This window comes from Myotis nattereri, assembly GCF_964212035.1.
Source record: "Myotis nattereri genome assembly, chromosome: 7".
Lineage (NCBI taxonomy): Eukaryota > Metazoa > Chordata > Mammalia > Chiroptera > Vespertilionidae > Myotis > Myotis nattereri.
In genome coordinates, this window is record NC_138082.1 from 53446383 (window position 1) to 53461269 (window position 14887).

The window sequence follows — 14887 nt, forward strand, 5'->3', positions numbered from 1 at the left end:
CTCTATAGAGCAAACATTAGCTGGATGAATGGGTGAATAGATAAATAAATAAATAAATAAGTAGCCTTCTAAAACTATAGATCACTGTTTTAAATACCCTCAGTGCCCTGCCAGCATGGCTCAGTGGTTGAGTGTTGACCTATGAACCAGGATTTCACGGTTCGATTCCCAGTCAGGGCAAATGCCCAGGTTGCAGGCTCTATACCCAGTATGGGGCATGCAGGAGGCAGCTGATTGATGATTCTATCTCATCATTAATGTTTCTCTCTTTCTCTCCCTCTCTCTTCCTCTCTGAAATCAATAAAAATATATTTTTAAAAAATACCTTCAGTGGAGGGACATAAGTGTTCTTTGAGGGAAGATGAGGTTCTGATATTAAATCCAAAGTCTTGCCAAAATAAATCTAGTGAATAAATAAAGTATCTGCAGCACATGATTTTGTGCTAGATCATGTCAATACTTGTAGCTTTAGAATTCTATTGGGAAACATTATATTTCTTATTGACTAATCTCAAGCTCTTAAAATATATCCAGTAGTAAGTAAACTTTAAAAATACCAGAAGTGGAATTGTCAAAAATTCTTTGCAATGATGGCTTTCAAAAGTATGCTCTCACTCTCCCAAGGGAACTGCTTTGAAGAGGTGATTCTTTAGATTTTATAGGTTCAGACATCTTTTTTAGAAAAAGACAGGGCACAACTTCATATAGTCATAGCTAGCTTCTTTGCCCTAGTATGCTATTTAGCTTCCTTGAACCAATAATTAAATCAGTGACTTGATAAAATTACCCAGAAATATGTCTTTCTGATATTTATTCAGGTAATATTTATGAGGTTTGTGGACAAATGTACAAGCTGGTCTTATTCATATAAATTTAAAGAGTAACTTCAGAACAGTTCTTCCTTTAGAACTTATCAAAGTGCTTTGAACTGAAAAAGGCCTTCAGAGATTACCTAAGAATTAGAAAAGTGAGATTAATTGACTTGCTAAAATTGACCTGTTTAGTTGCAGGCACAAAACTAGCAAACAGTTTCTTAAGAACTTTATCACTTTTTTTCCTCCAGCATGAGATAGTCAGTGTCTGAACTTGGGAAAAATAGCCTAAGTTTTTCTGTATTTGATCAGAAAGCAAACAACAAATTCACTTGAAATAAATCTCTTTTTGCTCTTTATAGAAAACAGACTAAAAGGAGGATGTAATCAATGTATCTGGTATTTAATCACTAAGTTTGTGGGAACAAACACTACAAAGCATAATGCTTAGACTGCAAAGCCACATTTAAATAATTTCAAAATAATTAAGCAATACACCACATCTCCTTTAGACTGTTGGCCAAATCCCTCAGCTGGGAAAAATAAATTTTCTGCTTGATGCTTGGAAGTCTGTGCTTTGACTACATGTGGACTCAGTTCAGGCATTAGCCTTAGTAAGTAGATCATTTGCCAACCTTAGCAAGAAATTATCTGGTGGTAAATAATCTTACCTTCCAAGTAAGGTATTTTGAATGGCTTTGCACATAGAGATGAGTAATTTATCAGAAAATCTAAGCAAGATAAAGGGATCTGTGAAGAGGCTGGTGATAACTGTGACTTTCTAGGGTCCAGATGTGACCTGTTGCCAGAAGCACTTAAATGAGAATGCATTGTGGACCCAGCCCTGGAAAAGTGAATGAGGACATATTTCACACTCTCTTTACTGCACCCCAGTTACCTGTTTATCTAAAGTAGGTGTCTTTGATGTGAGCAGCAAAAGGGGAGAAGATAACAGTCTTTACTTAGCAAAAAATATTCTTCCTGTTTGCTTGATTCTAGTATCTTAAAAACATAACACTCTACCCTGTTATTATTTTTGTGTGTGAAAATTAAATCTTAAGTTTCAATCTAGAACAAAGGTTTTCCCCCAAGTTTCTCAACTAACTGCAGGTGTGAGGAGAATGTAGTTTTACTCTAGCACCTTAAAGTATTTTGTGACCCCGGTTCCGTTTTAGCAGTTAAGACAACGTAAAGCCAGTTTTTTACTTTTATCCTGAGGAGTGAGAGGTTACTAGTAAGAGTAAAGTGGTTACTACTAAGTATATACTCATTTGCTAAAAAAAGCACAATTTTTTCTAGAGTAAAAGAATGATTGTTGTGAGACATACACTAATGAAATTCTGTCCACAAAACTGCAAATCAGAATTTCCTATTCTTGGGATTCTTGCCTCTCAATTTCACTTAGAGGCACTGGTCTCAATACACAAAATGCTACCAAGGCTGGTCTTATTAATGCAATTAATAAGAGGTTCGTGCAAGGAAACCGCATTTTCTCATTATTCCATTTTCATTTTGTTAAAGATTTATCATTTCTATGCCAAAGTGATGACTTAGGACACTGTTAGTTTCCTGGGGCTGCTGTAACAAATTACCACACTCTTGGTGGCTTAAAACTACGTACATTCATTCTCTCACCATTCTGGAGGTTAGAAGTCCAAAGTCAAGGTGTCTGTGGAGCCAGGCTCCCTCTGAAAGTTCCAGGAAAAAATTCTTCCTTGCCTCTTCCAGCTTCTGATAGCTGCTGGCAATCCTTGGACGTGCTGAACTTGTAGCTACAACACTCCAATCTCTGTTTCTTCATATCTCTCTGTATCTCTGCATCCTCTTCTCTTCTTATGAGGACACTAGTCATTGGGTTTAGAGCAGTGATGGCGAACCTTTTGAGCTCGGCGTTGCAGCATTTTGAAAAACCCTAACTTAACTCTGGTGCTGTGTCACATATAGAAATTTTTTGATATTTGCAACCATAGTAAAACAAAGATTTATATTTTTGATATTTATTTTATATATTTAAATGCCACTTAACAAAGGAAAATCAACCAAAAAAAATGTGTTTGCGTGTCATAGGTTCACCATCACTGGTTTAGAGCCTAACCTAATCCAGTCTCACATCTTGATTCTTACCTTGATTACATCTGTAAAGACTATTTTTAAATAGTGTCATTGTCTTAGTCGGTTTGGGCTGCTTCAACAAAGTGCCACAGACTGGTGGCTTATTAACAACAGGAATTTATTTCTCACAGTTCTAGAAACTGGAAGTCTGAGATCAGGGTCCAGCATAGTCACATTCTGGTGAAAGCTCTCTTCCAGTTGCACCCTTCCACCTCTTGTATCCTAATGTGGCAGAGGGCAGAGCAAAGGAAGCAAGCAAGCTCTCTGGTGATTCTTATAAGGGTACTAATCTCATTCATGGGAGCGCCAACCCTATGATCTCATCTAACCCTAATTACCTCCTAATACCATCTTTGTGGGGGGTAAGGTTTCAACATATGAATTTGGGAGAAATATTCAGTCTCTAATAGTCCCCTTCTGAAGTTCTGGATGGAAATGAATTTTAGGGAAGACTATTCAGAATATTACAGATACCATGTCAAATAAATTGCATTTAAAAAGTCACATAATCATACTCAATTTTATCGAAAGCATCAAATATCAGATCACACACGGGACCATCACTAAAGTAGCAAACATCAACTTTCCCTATGTTCTTACTCAAAAGGGAGTCCCAGGCTGGGTGTCAGCAGGATCGGTGTCTTTAGCTAAAAGATACTGCAGTCATTTGGCTGTTGTTGCTTGGTCAGTTCTACAGGAGTTGAGCATCATGTTCACCGCCATATGAAAGCACGGGGCTAGAGAGAGCTGGTTTTGGATTATCTGTGGGAATACAGACTCTGAGTGATGTTGAGTAACACCTTCATCACTTTACTGCCATTTCAAAACCTGCTGACCAGGATTATAAATACACCAGCAAATGTAAGATGAGTCTACATTTTTAAGGGGAGTAACTACCAGCTAAAATTGGGTCTGAGGACCTTGGCAGGCTTTTAGTTATCTGTACCATTCAGGATGTCGACTTGTGGCCCGCTCTGCTCCAGGGCACACTAGAACTGAGTGTCAGAGACTCCTTAGGTCATTAAGGGGTGCCCAGCAGGGTCCCTGCAAAGAAGTCATGGATGCTAATGAGGTCTACTCTGCTCCCCAAGTTCAAGAACTAAATCCCCCACTTGCTTGTCCTGGGTAACATTTTTCTCTCTAGCTAGAAGTCTCTCCCTAAAACTGTGGCTAGCAGGCCATGATATTTAATATTTCAAATGTCTTCATTGAATCACTGGCATTAGGTACTTGGCATCATACATATCAAGAATTAAAAGGGCTATCAGCCTTCATAAGAGTCCACATTTTGGTCAAATATCACATTTTGAAGACTGACTTGCTTAAATATCAACATTCATGTGTGATTCTTTCAACTCTCCTTTCCAGTCCATCACATAATCTCAGAACATACAAATTAAACACTCAATCAAATTAAACATTTTAAACCCAGGGGTTTGTAGTAGCAATTAAACAGTAGTTGGAATGTAAAAGTGCCTGTTAAAATCACTAGAAAAACTGTCTACCTAAAAGAATGGACTTCCAAATGTGAGTGACGGAAGGTGGAGGTGTGGGGGGAGGTGTTCTAGTTCTTATACATATTGCTTTTAAAAATCGATAGTTTCAGTTTGGTTTGTCTTTTGAACACAACCTTTTCTTTTTCAGTTCTTTGTTTCAACACCAGTTTTCAGCTATGATGCCACTTCATACTACAAAATATTTAGTGACAAGGATGGCTACAAACATATTCACTATATCAAAGACACCGTGGTACGCTCCTTCCAATATTTATCTCCTCAAAGATCATTCACTTGAGGTTGCTCAAATAACGCTCAGCTTCACACCACATAATGTTTGTCTTTTAAAGGAAAACGCTACTCAAATTACAAGTGGCAAGTGGGAGGCCATAAATATATTCAGAATAACACAGGATTCACTGTAAGTATTGCATGAAGCATGTTGCCCTAATGAGGGTTTAATTAGCCAATGGACTACAAGGGATCCTGCACCACTTCTTTCTGTTAAGAGCATTTTAGTTATCTACTCTGTAGTTTAGTTCAGACAGCTATGCTTTTCTTAAGACTGCATTTCTTTAACAACTAGGAAAGAATATACGGTAGGTGGTCGTTTCTTTTCTGATATGTGATAGGTTACTATATAAAAGTGTAAATTTAAAAAGTAATAACTGGCTCTAAAGACAAGTTTTACTCTTCAGCACCTGAAGCAATGAGCAAGCTTGAAAAATCCACTGATGGCAACCCGTACATAGAAAACGTTTTTGTCGTGATTCACTGCTATGTAAAGTTGTTATTATCTGTAACACCTATAGTTTATTGAACAATTACTGTGTACCGCATGCTGTAAAGTAGAAACAATTATCCCAGTTTTACAGATAAGAAAACCAATACTTGGAAATTTAACTTGGCCAAGGCCACATAGTTAGTGGCAGAGCTAGGATTCAAACTTAGAACCCGTTCAACCTAACGTTCTTATTGTTAACCTCCACACGGGGACTTCTTTCCTTTCTGGTCCATCCTGCATACAGTCTAAATAAACCGCCTTAAAATAGTCATTTGTGGTCAAACTTCTGTAATCAAGAATGTATAGTGCCTTTTCCTCACTCCTTATAAGGTCCAAATCCAGGGTACTCTGCCATGACTTGCTTACCATTAGCTGGAATTCTAAAAGCAAAGAGGAGGACCATTAGTTCAGGCTCACTGGCTGAAACCTGCCAGAAACTGTTGCCAATCCATGAAATTCTTTGAACAGTCAGCAAAGGAGTTCAGACATTATATGGAGCAGCCATTAAAATCACCAGCGTAAGAGGAGTGGCAAGATAAAAACAGATGGGGGATTTCAGGCATGATATGTTCAGAAGGTAGGGGAAAACTGAAGGCAGGAAGACCCAGGTATGGTCACAATCTAGGCCTGAGGTGACAGAGACATGAACTAGCACAGTGGCAGTGAAATACAGACTCTTTGAGGGAAAAATGATGCCTTTCTTTCTTTCTTTCTTTCTTTCTTTCTTTCTTTCTTTCTTTCTTTCTTTCTTTCTTTTTCTTTCTTTCTTTCTTTCTTTCTTTCTTTCTTTCTTTCTTTCTTTCTTTCTTTCTTTTTTTCTTCCTTCCTTTCTTTCTTTCTTTCTTTCTTTCTTTCTTTCTTTCTTTCTTTCTTTCTTTCTTTCTTTCTTTCCTTCTTTTTTTCATCCTTGACACTTGGCATAGTGCCTGACACAGAGCCAGAGTTCAATGAATATTTGTTAAATGAATGAGAGGAGAGATAGATAGATAGACAGGAAAGACAGATGGAGGCTGAGCAGGAGTGGTGGCTTAGTGGCTGTGAGGGAGAAGGGAACAAAAAGAGGAACATGGATGCTGTGGCAAGTGTCAGAGATGAAGACAGTTGTGAAACCTTTGACATCAGAAAACGGCAGGGGGCTGTTGGAAAAGATTCTGAGTAGTTTATTCACAAATAATTTGAGATGATGTGGGAAAGGCAAGTGCAAGTGATGACTGGAGTCACGTGAAGTTAGGAAAAACATGTAGACGGATACATTTAACACTGTGAGTGAGCTGTATCATGCTGCCTTTTCCTTTTATTTGGCAATAACAAGACTTTTATGAGAGTAAGGACAGAAAAGTACCCGGGCTGCCGAAGAGTCCTGGTAATTAAAAAGTGGTTATTCTTTTAATAACCTTGGTTATTCTAAACTTTTCACACCCTATTATGGTCTTCCAAAAAGCAAACAAACAAAAAACAAGACAGTTACTTTGTATTAGTCAGATGAACTCACTCCCAGATGAGTGAAAATCATGCTGTGTAATTGGCTTTACCGCCTCATGGCTATATGAAGACAGGTTAGAACTGGACCCAGACACTTAAGTAGCAAGTATGTTTTCTTGCGAGTTGTTTTGCATCTGGGTAAATTAGCATGCTCCTTTGTGTGGAACCCCAGTGTGGATGAGTTTCCTGGTTTATAGCAAACCTATGTATTGTCAGGGCATCTGTAAAGTAAATTCAAATGTGTTTAGAATAGTAGACAAAATTAAATAATATAGCATAGAGAAACCAGTAAACTGTTAATCATGGAAAAAGAAATGGGCGATATTAATCAAATATCTTAGTTTATTTTTTGTGGCTCAGAGCTAGTGAAATGGAATATAATATCTTATACAATAAAAGCAAATATGCAAATTGACTGAACGGCGGAATGACCAGTCAGTGGGGGACAGGGCCAGCGAGCAGGCAGCGCCAGGCCAGCCAAGGCATGTGCCAGCAGGCAGAGGGAGGGAACGGTGATGGAGGGGGCCAGCACCATTCACTGATGGGCCATCCGGTTGCCTCCCACAGAGGGAGGCCCAGCAGCAACAGCGGGGTGATGGGGGCAGTGCTGTCCCCTGATCAGCTGACCTGGTTGCTTCCTGCAGAGGGAGGCCAGACTGCGGCTTAGGCCCGCTTTCACCAGGATGTCCAGTAGGACATCCCCTGAGGACTCCCAGACTGAGAGGGTGCAGGTCTGGCTGAAGGAACCCCACCAGTGCAAGATTTTTCATGCACTGGATCTCTAGTACCTATAATAAAAGAGTACTCTGCTTAATTTAATCCTCTAAGGTTTGAAAGTCAGAGTAAGCACACAAAATTCAGTTATAAACAGTAGAGATTTATGAATATAAGTGTCAATCAGTAAACAGTTTCATGAAGTGTTTATTAATACTTTAATTAGGATTAGTTTACAAATTAATCATTCATTTATTGTTTATTAATAGAGTAGTTTAGATGAACATTGGACTGCATTGTTTAATATGTCAGAATTAGTACCAACAATCGTATTACCATTTAGTTATTGGCAGTTATTTAATAACTTCTGAATATCTTTCAGGTTTTATTCTAGCAATGAATTTGAAGGTGTCCCTGGAAGAAGAAATATCTACAGGTAATTTATGTCAATTCAGTTTAGTATATTTCTGTATTGATATTTGAATAAAATCTGTCATGATCCTCAGGATATATAGAATTTAAAAGCCTGAAATGAAGTAGGAATAACTTGTGAATTGAGATAAAACATTCAGAGAATGTTTTGCACTAAATCAGTATAAAGTTATATAACCCCCAAATATCAGCTAACTCAAATGTTTGTTTTCAAAAAGAAAAATCATGAAATTTTAATGCAGATGTAAACATAATGCTAAATAATTTAACTAAATTATTACAGGTAATTGAGGACATTTATTCACTTACACTCATGTATTAAGTACCTACTGCATTTATTCCCATCATGTGTGATTTCTTTGAACATCATTCACTATGGCATAAGCCTCCGGTGATTGGAAGGAGTTCATCTGCGTTCCTAATTAGTGTTTAAGTTGGTCCAGTGGTTGCTCTGATGATTGGAAGGGTGCCCTAAACAGCCCCTTCTGGATGTGGAGTACAAACAACAGTAACTGTAGGCTGGTGAGTTTGCTATTTGCCAGGTACCTTCTTACTGCTTTATGTATTAATCTTACTTAACTCCCACAACAAATCTAAGAGGCAGGTGATATAGCTGAAGCCAGGATTTGTACCTGGGCAAGCTGCACCTGACCCCTTACTGTGAGCAGCCTACCTCACATTTCCCAGATCACACCAAAATATGAACATGAATATTAACTGTAACTGAGGAAACAAGACATTTTCACTCTGCTGCATTCCTCTGTTCCTCTGTTCCCCCTTGGATCTTGTCTCCTTATTGGTTGGGGTTGGGGAGAATCCCTCTATGGAGCTCGCCATGTCTCTGGCCACCCTCTACCCAAGGCAAAGTCAGGGGAAGCAGCAGAAGGAACACTGACGAGACCACAGGAGACCTTACCACCCATGCTGTGCTTATGACCCTGCCTCCATCCTGGCATGATACCACCTAGTCTCCACCAAATTATAAGACTAGAGTTCTGACAGGATCTGGGAGTCTGTATGTCAAAGCCAATCACCCCATTCAGAAACCACGCAGAGGCCTCTGCCGAGGAGAGAGTGGGCCCAGCATGGTAGGTGCAGGTTGGCTTGTGCAGAAATGTGTGGAGGGAGCATTGCCAGGAAGAGCTTCCCTGGGCCCAAATGTCCTGTTTCATGGAAGGAAGGCACAGGAGGAACATAACTTGTGGTTTCTTATTTCCAATTTGCTTGTTAGTAATTTCCCCTTCCAGTTATATGATAAGAACAGATTCCCCTGGTATGCTTTGCTGGTGGGAATGCAAAAAGAGAGGTGGGAAGAGGAAGAGCTATGCATTCCCAATCGCTTTGTGAAGTGTGAGAGATGAATGGCTATGAGAAGTGATTACCTCATGCCCATCCGAGGTGTTAGATACTTCCCCCACCCAAGGAAACCACAGAGGGCTTCTCCCTTGAGGCTTGTGCCTAGTCAGGCAAAAATTGAAAATCAGGCTACATCAGAATGCTAAGAATTCCCCTTCACTTTATTTTTTTCATGTTTTTATTGACTTTTAGAGAGAGAGAGAGGAAGGGAAAGGAGTAGAGAGATAGAGACATCCGTGAGAGAGAAACATTGATCGGCTGCCTCCTACACGCTCCCTACTAGGGATCGAGCCAGAAACCTGGGCTTGCGTCCAGGTTTTGAACTGGTGACCTCCTGGTTTCTAGGTCAATGCTCAACCATTGAGCCACACTGGCCTGGCTCCCCTTCACTTTAAATGACATTGGCACCAGAAAAATGGAGTAGGTTTGATGTCAATATGTAAATTAGTCGTTTTATAGTGCATTAGTACATTTTGATAAATACAATCTTAAATTTTGAATTTATTTTCATTTTTCTCTAGAATTAGCATTGGAAGCTATCCTCCAAGCAAGAAGTGTATTACCTGCCATCTAAGGCAAGAAAGGTGCCAATATTACACAGCAAGTTTCAGTGACTACTCCAAGTACTATGCACTCATCTGCTATGGTAGGTAATGGACTTAACACAAGTGCACCACTTCACTGCCACTGTCGTCATCCTCGTCACCACCATCTGATCAATCCTTAGCTACGGATGAGTAAGCAGGATTTAAACAATATCATACAAGGAAGTGTTCTCTGATAAAATGGTTGCTGGACTTCACCCATTTGCCTGGAGAAATGTCAAACTCATTCAGCCCAGGGAAAGAACAGTGGCCTAGAAACCAAAGCCCTTCACTTGGAGGCCAGTAATTCTTTAAAATGTAGTTTCAGATGGGATGGAAAATGAACTTTTGTCACCGAGTATGTTTTTTTCTAAATTTGGGAAACATAATAAGTATTCATTCAAATATTTTAAAAAATCATAGGTAATAAATTAAATATTTCCAGCTTGCTTAGGCCACGTGTACATTTAGTGAATAATTTCTATCCAGATAATTTTATACATAAAATGTTATTTATATCTTGATCATTGGGTAAGCAATAAAATAGGTTAGGTTAGGGGATGAGTGGATTGATGAACTATGCTTGGGTCCTAGGGGTTTAGAAAACAGACTTGGGAAATATCTACTTGTCATTCTCTGACCTATGCCCCAGTTAATCCCTGAGTTTCCCTGGTGGGGGACAGAAAACAGAAGTTATTACAAAATGCCCATTATTTCCCTGTTTCTGGTTTCAACTCCCCATGTGAGGGTGGGCGGCTAAGGCAACAAATAGAATCTTTGATTGAGATCCCTGCCTAGTTGCAAAGGACCCTGAGGTTCCCTTTACTTCCCAGAAGGAAGGCACCCTGACATGCCACTTCTATCACCCCAACCACCTGGCCCCAGAGCCTGCAACCCAGCTCATCTGACCATGTGGAAATGAATGAGCATTTAAGCCCAAATGCTCCTTCAATAAGTCATTTTGATACAACACTTTCATACAATGTTTGGTCAATGGCATCTTTGAAAAGTCAAGAGATTGTTGTTGTTGATATATGTGTGATTGTGGCATTTAAAGGTATACATTAATGTCCTTTCAAGTTATATGTAACATTTTTTCAATTCAAGCTATATATTTATACAACATATTGAAAGCTTACATGCCAGGCATGTGGTATTGAACTAATTGTACTGAGTTGTCTGTCTGTCCTTTTCTCCTGAAGACAGAAACTGCTTTCTTTAAATCTTTATAATCACAAGGCCAAGAAGAATGGCTAATGGGTAACAGACATTGAGTGCTTGTTGAATGAACATAAGTGCTAGAAAGATCAAAGTATTGCTGCTGCCTTTTGCAATCTACCAACAGACTCATTCTATCCCTCTATATTTATATGCATTCTGCCTTTATCCAACACTTTTAACCCTTTTTGAAAGCACTGCATCACTTTGCCTGCTTAAGCCGGAGTGCCCACTGAAGGGATAAGAGAGCAAAATCTAAGCTCAAGTCAAAAGTTGGTGGAAGAGTCCTTTCTGGAACTTGAATTGCCTGACTTTTCCACACTCCCTCTTGTTCGGCAGTATGGTAATTTCCCATTTAGCAAAAAATATACTGTGTGGGAAGCATCACATCGTCTGGTGTTTTTGAAGCTCCAGTAAAATGAGTCACCGCACCATCATAAGAAAAACCTTGAAATCTTTCCCTTTAGGATTAAGAGTAAAGCCTCATTATGTAACTTCAAACTCTCCAAGAGCGATGGTGAGTAAATCCCAAATAATAGGATTAAAATAGGGGAAATCACGTTCATGATGCTGATGGAACAAAAGCAGTGCCAAAGAGGAATTCTAGACAATTGGTGCTTAAGCCATTAGGATCACACCCTCAGGCCATTTTCGTCAAGGGCAGTCAGGCATTAGTTTGTCTTGTAGCTTGAGCAAAAAAAAGATATGCCAGTTGTCACTTCTGGAGCTGCATAGCCATGAAAATTCCATAGGGCGGATACTGATTGACTAAAGTCAAGAAATCCAGATTTATGTCTCATTTCCTTACATCCTGACCAAAAATATAATGTGTGCTTGTTCCTTTTAATAACTTTGAAGAAAAGCAGAACAAAAATCTCTGAAAAGAAATTCTATAAAATTCTGAAACTCCGTACCATACAGAACTCCTGATTTTTGAGGGATCCTAATACATAATATCCCTGCTCTTTACTCCCAAGTTAGATTGAGGTGTCAGGAAGGAAATCAAAATATTAGCTTTATTACCTGTAAAGGTTAGTTGGGAAATGTGGCTAGGGTGCAGCTTCCTAATATCATACCCCAGAATTAATTACACAAATGTGAGCACAACTGGATGGCACTGGCTTCTCCCATGGCACCTGGCACTGTCACACGTAGAGCACTGAGGAGCAGATCAAAAGCATGTTTCCGCAGGTGAAAAGTGCCTGGAACAGGGCAGAACAAGGAGTTACTTATGCTCCGGTCTTCTCAGACCTCAGCAAATAGGTCATTCCCCTCTGCTTGTTTGGGACCAAGGTGCTGCTCTAATGACACTCCTTCCACATCGAAGGAAGCAAGCTTCCGAAGGAGGACAGATGTACCTTCACCCCTAGCTCCATGCTTGCTGCTTTTAACCTACTGACTGCTTGAGCAAATTTACCCGGGGAACTATTTTATTCTGTATCTCATATCTGTGATCGTGTGTAATGATTTGTACATCTTGTTAAAATATCTAGTTCCTACGCAGAGAACCTGCATTCCATGTTGGAATAGATAGTAGACACTGGTGTGTCACCCAGACCTCCCAACCTCAGGACCGAATCCCTCATATCTCCAGCTGCTGAGAGTTCTGGTGGCTGACACCTCACAGCCCAGCCCCCTCCCCACCTCCTGGGGATTGCTCTCAACCCAGGCTATATCCAATGACTGCTCCACCATGCAGTCTAAAAGCCAGCCCCATTGACACTATTTGAGGCAACTCTTCATGACATCAGCTCCTGAGCTCTCCGGGGGTTGGCTGAGGTCTCCATTGTGACTTCACTAAAGCTCACCCTCCTTTGTAGCCCAATTTTCCTCCCCTCTCCCACAGGTGTGCATTCTAATACCTCCCCCCAGATAAACTTCTGCCCCACAAAACTCCTTCTGGGTCTGTTTCCTATGGAATGTGACCTTCCACAGCTTATTGGAACAGGCAAATTATTCTATATAAATTCATTTCTTAATGTATTAATTACTTTAAAAAGAGATGCTGGATTTTATGCACCAAAATGAATGAACCAAAAAGCCACATTGAAAATATAATCTGGGTACTGGTGAAGGTTACTTGATAAAGACACAGCTAAAACTGGCCCAAACAGCATGACATCTTCCCAGAAGGCCACAGATTACTGCCACTTCTGGGTCCACCCGTAAATAGATCCGAACTTCAGTATCTCTCTTGGAAAAGTGCCCTGGCAACTCCCCCCTCACATCTGTTCTTGGACTGGGCTCTGATCTCATGCGTTGTTTAAATGTAACTTAAAAGGTGGTGTTTACTTCTCTATGGGAGAAAAAATAGGTGCAGAATTAAAACATGTACTTGACATTAATCACCAATACTATTAGCAGTTCTCATTGCAAACTAAGTTATGTTTTTGTTCTCCTTTTGTGCACAGGCCCAGGCCTCCCCATCTCCACCCTTCATGATGGCCGCACCGATCAAGGTAGGCTCTCCTGCATGCTGTTGTCTTGACTACAGACAGCCTCACACTACCCTGAAGGAAGCCAGAGGGTTTCCACACCAACAAGGGGAGGTGTGATGGAACCCTGTTACCACCCAGCTGATTGTTACACAGAGTTGGCTATTCTTTGAGTCAAACCAGATCATATAAAATTTAATAATTATTTGCAGTAAGAACTTGACATAACACAGATGAGCTATATCAGAGGGATTAGTTCTATCTTCCCCAATCAGCTTTATAAAAAGCACAGAAGCTTAAAATTGGAAGGAAACTTAGGGTAGTTAGTATAACTTACCAAATTCCTGTTTTTTTGGTTTTCTGTAACATTTCAAACTGGAGACAAATTCCAGACATAACTTCAGTTCAAAGCAGGGGGTGACTATCATGCTAGCTTTTTTGTTTTAACAGCTAAGTCACACTGTTGTCACATAGGAAAGCCCCAAATTTGGAGGCTCTCTCCATGTTTAACTGCTACCAAGATAGTCCTTGTCCATCCTATATTTGTGATATTGCCTCAAAATAGTTCACAGATCGCAGATAACCCTTTTTGTTCTCAGCAGAGTTATCCAAGTGTATGATTGCCCTGAACCTCTTCCTGAAGTTCTCCATACCTTCGACGGACTATTAAACAGAATTATAGGGTTGAAGCTGATGGTGACTAGGGACAATGAGGGACTTCGGCACTCATGCCTGCAGACATCCCTGCACAGCCTCTGTGACAAGCCAGGAGAATGCTTTGGGATGAGGCTGGCTGTCAGCTCAAAGGCTCAGGAATAGGTGAAAATAAGGGAATGAGGACGTCAACTCCGCGGTTCTGGGCAGAACAGGCATTGTAGTAATGGGACTGTGAATTTAGTTTCATTTTGAAGTTTTTTTTTGTTTTTGTTGTTTTACCTTGGGTCTAATAATGAAATACATTTAAGAATAACATTGCATTTCTTAGTTTGGCACATCTCAATCTTCAGAACTTAAAGCAGTTCCACTTTCAAATCTGTAACATTTTTTATTTTAATGAAAATCACTATAAATGTGTAATTCCTATTTTTCTGTGACTGCAAAATAAAGGTCAGCTTCCCTTTTCCCAGACACCAATTACTGTAAGGCTCACATAGCTTCATGACTTTACCTAATACTTAGAAATATACATAATACATATTATGATTATATGTTTTCCAACTTGTGAAATAGAATGCAATTTTTTTAGAGCACAGTTCTGCAAATGTGCCTAATGATAAAATTCTCCAGAGATGTTTATTGTAAATACTCTGAGGCTCTTCCCAGAAGATGCAATTCAATAGATCCTAGATTAGGTTAGGTAATCTGTGTTTTTAATAAATTCTCAAAAAAAAATTGGAATTGCATTTTATAGCAGATGGTGTGTCTTCTATTTATTTGTAGTTTTTTCATTCATTTCCCACTG

The 14887-nt window shown here is 39.6% G+C and overlaps 1 protein-coding gene across 1 annotated transcript in view; it reads left to right on the top strand.

Moving 5' to 3' along the window:
- Positions 1 to 14887, top strand: part of FAP (fibroblast activation protein alpha) — a gene marked incomplete at its 5' end in the record, with an annotated part of 61842 nt that overhangs the window by 24495 nt on the left and 22460 nt on the right. Inside the window, 5 exons of the mRNA XM_081095209.1 lie at positions 4569 to 4673; positions 4771 to 4841; positions 7783 to 7836; positions 9710 to 9834; positions 13402 to 13449. Coding sequence (XP_080951335.1) covers positions 4569 to 4673; positions 4771 to 4841; positions 7783 to 7836; positions 9710 to 9834; positions 13402 to 13449 — 403 coding nt within the window. The remainder of the gene's footprint in view (positions 1 to 4568; positions 4674 to 4770; positions 4842 to 7782; positions 7837 to 9709; positions 9835 to 13401; positions 13450 to 14887) is intronic.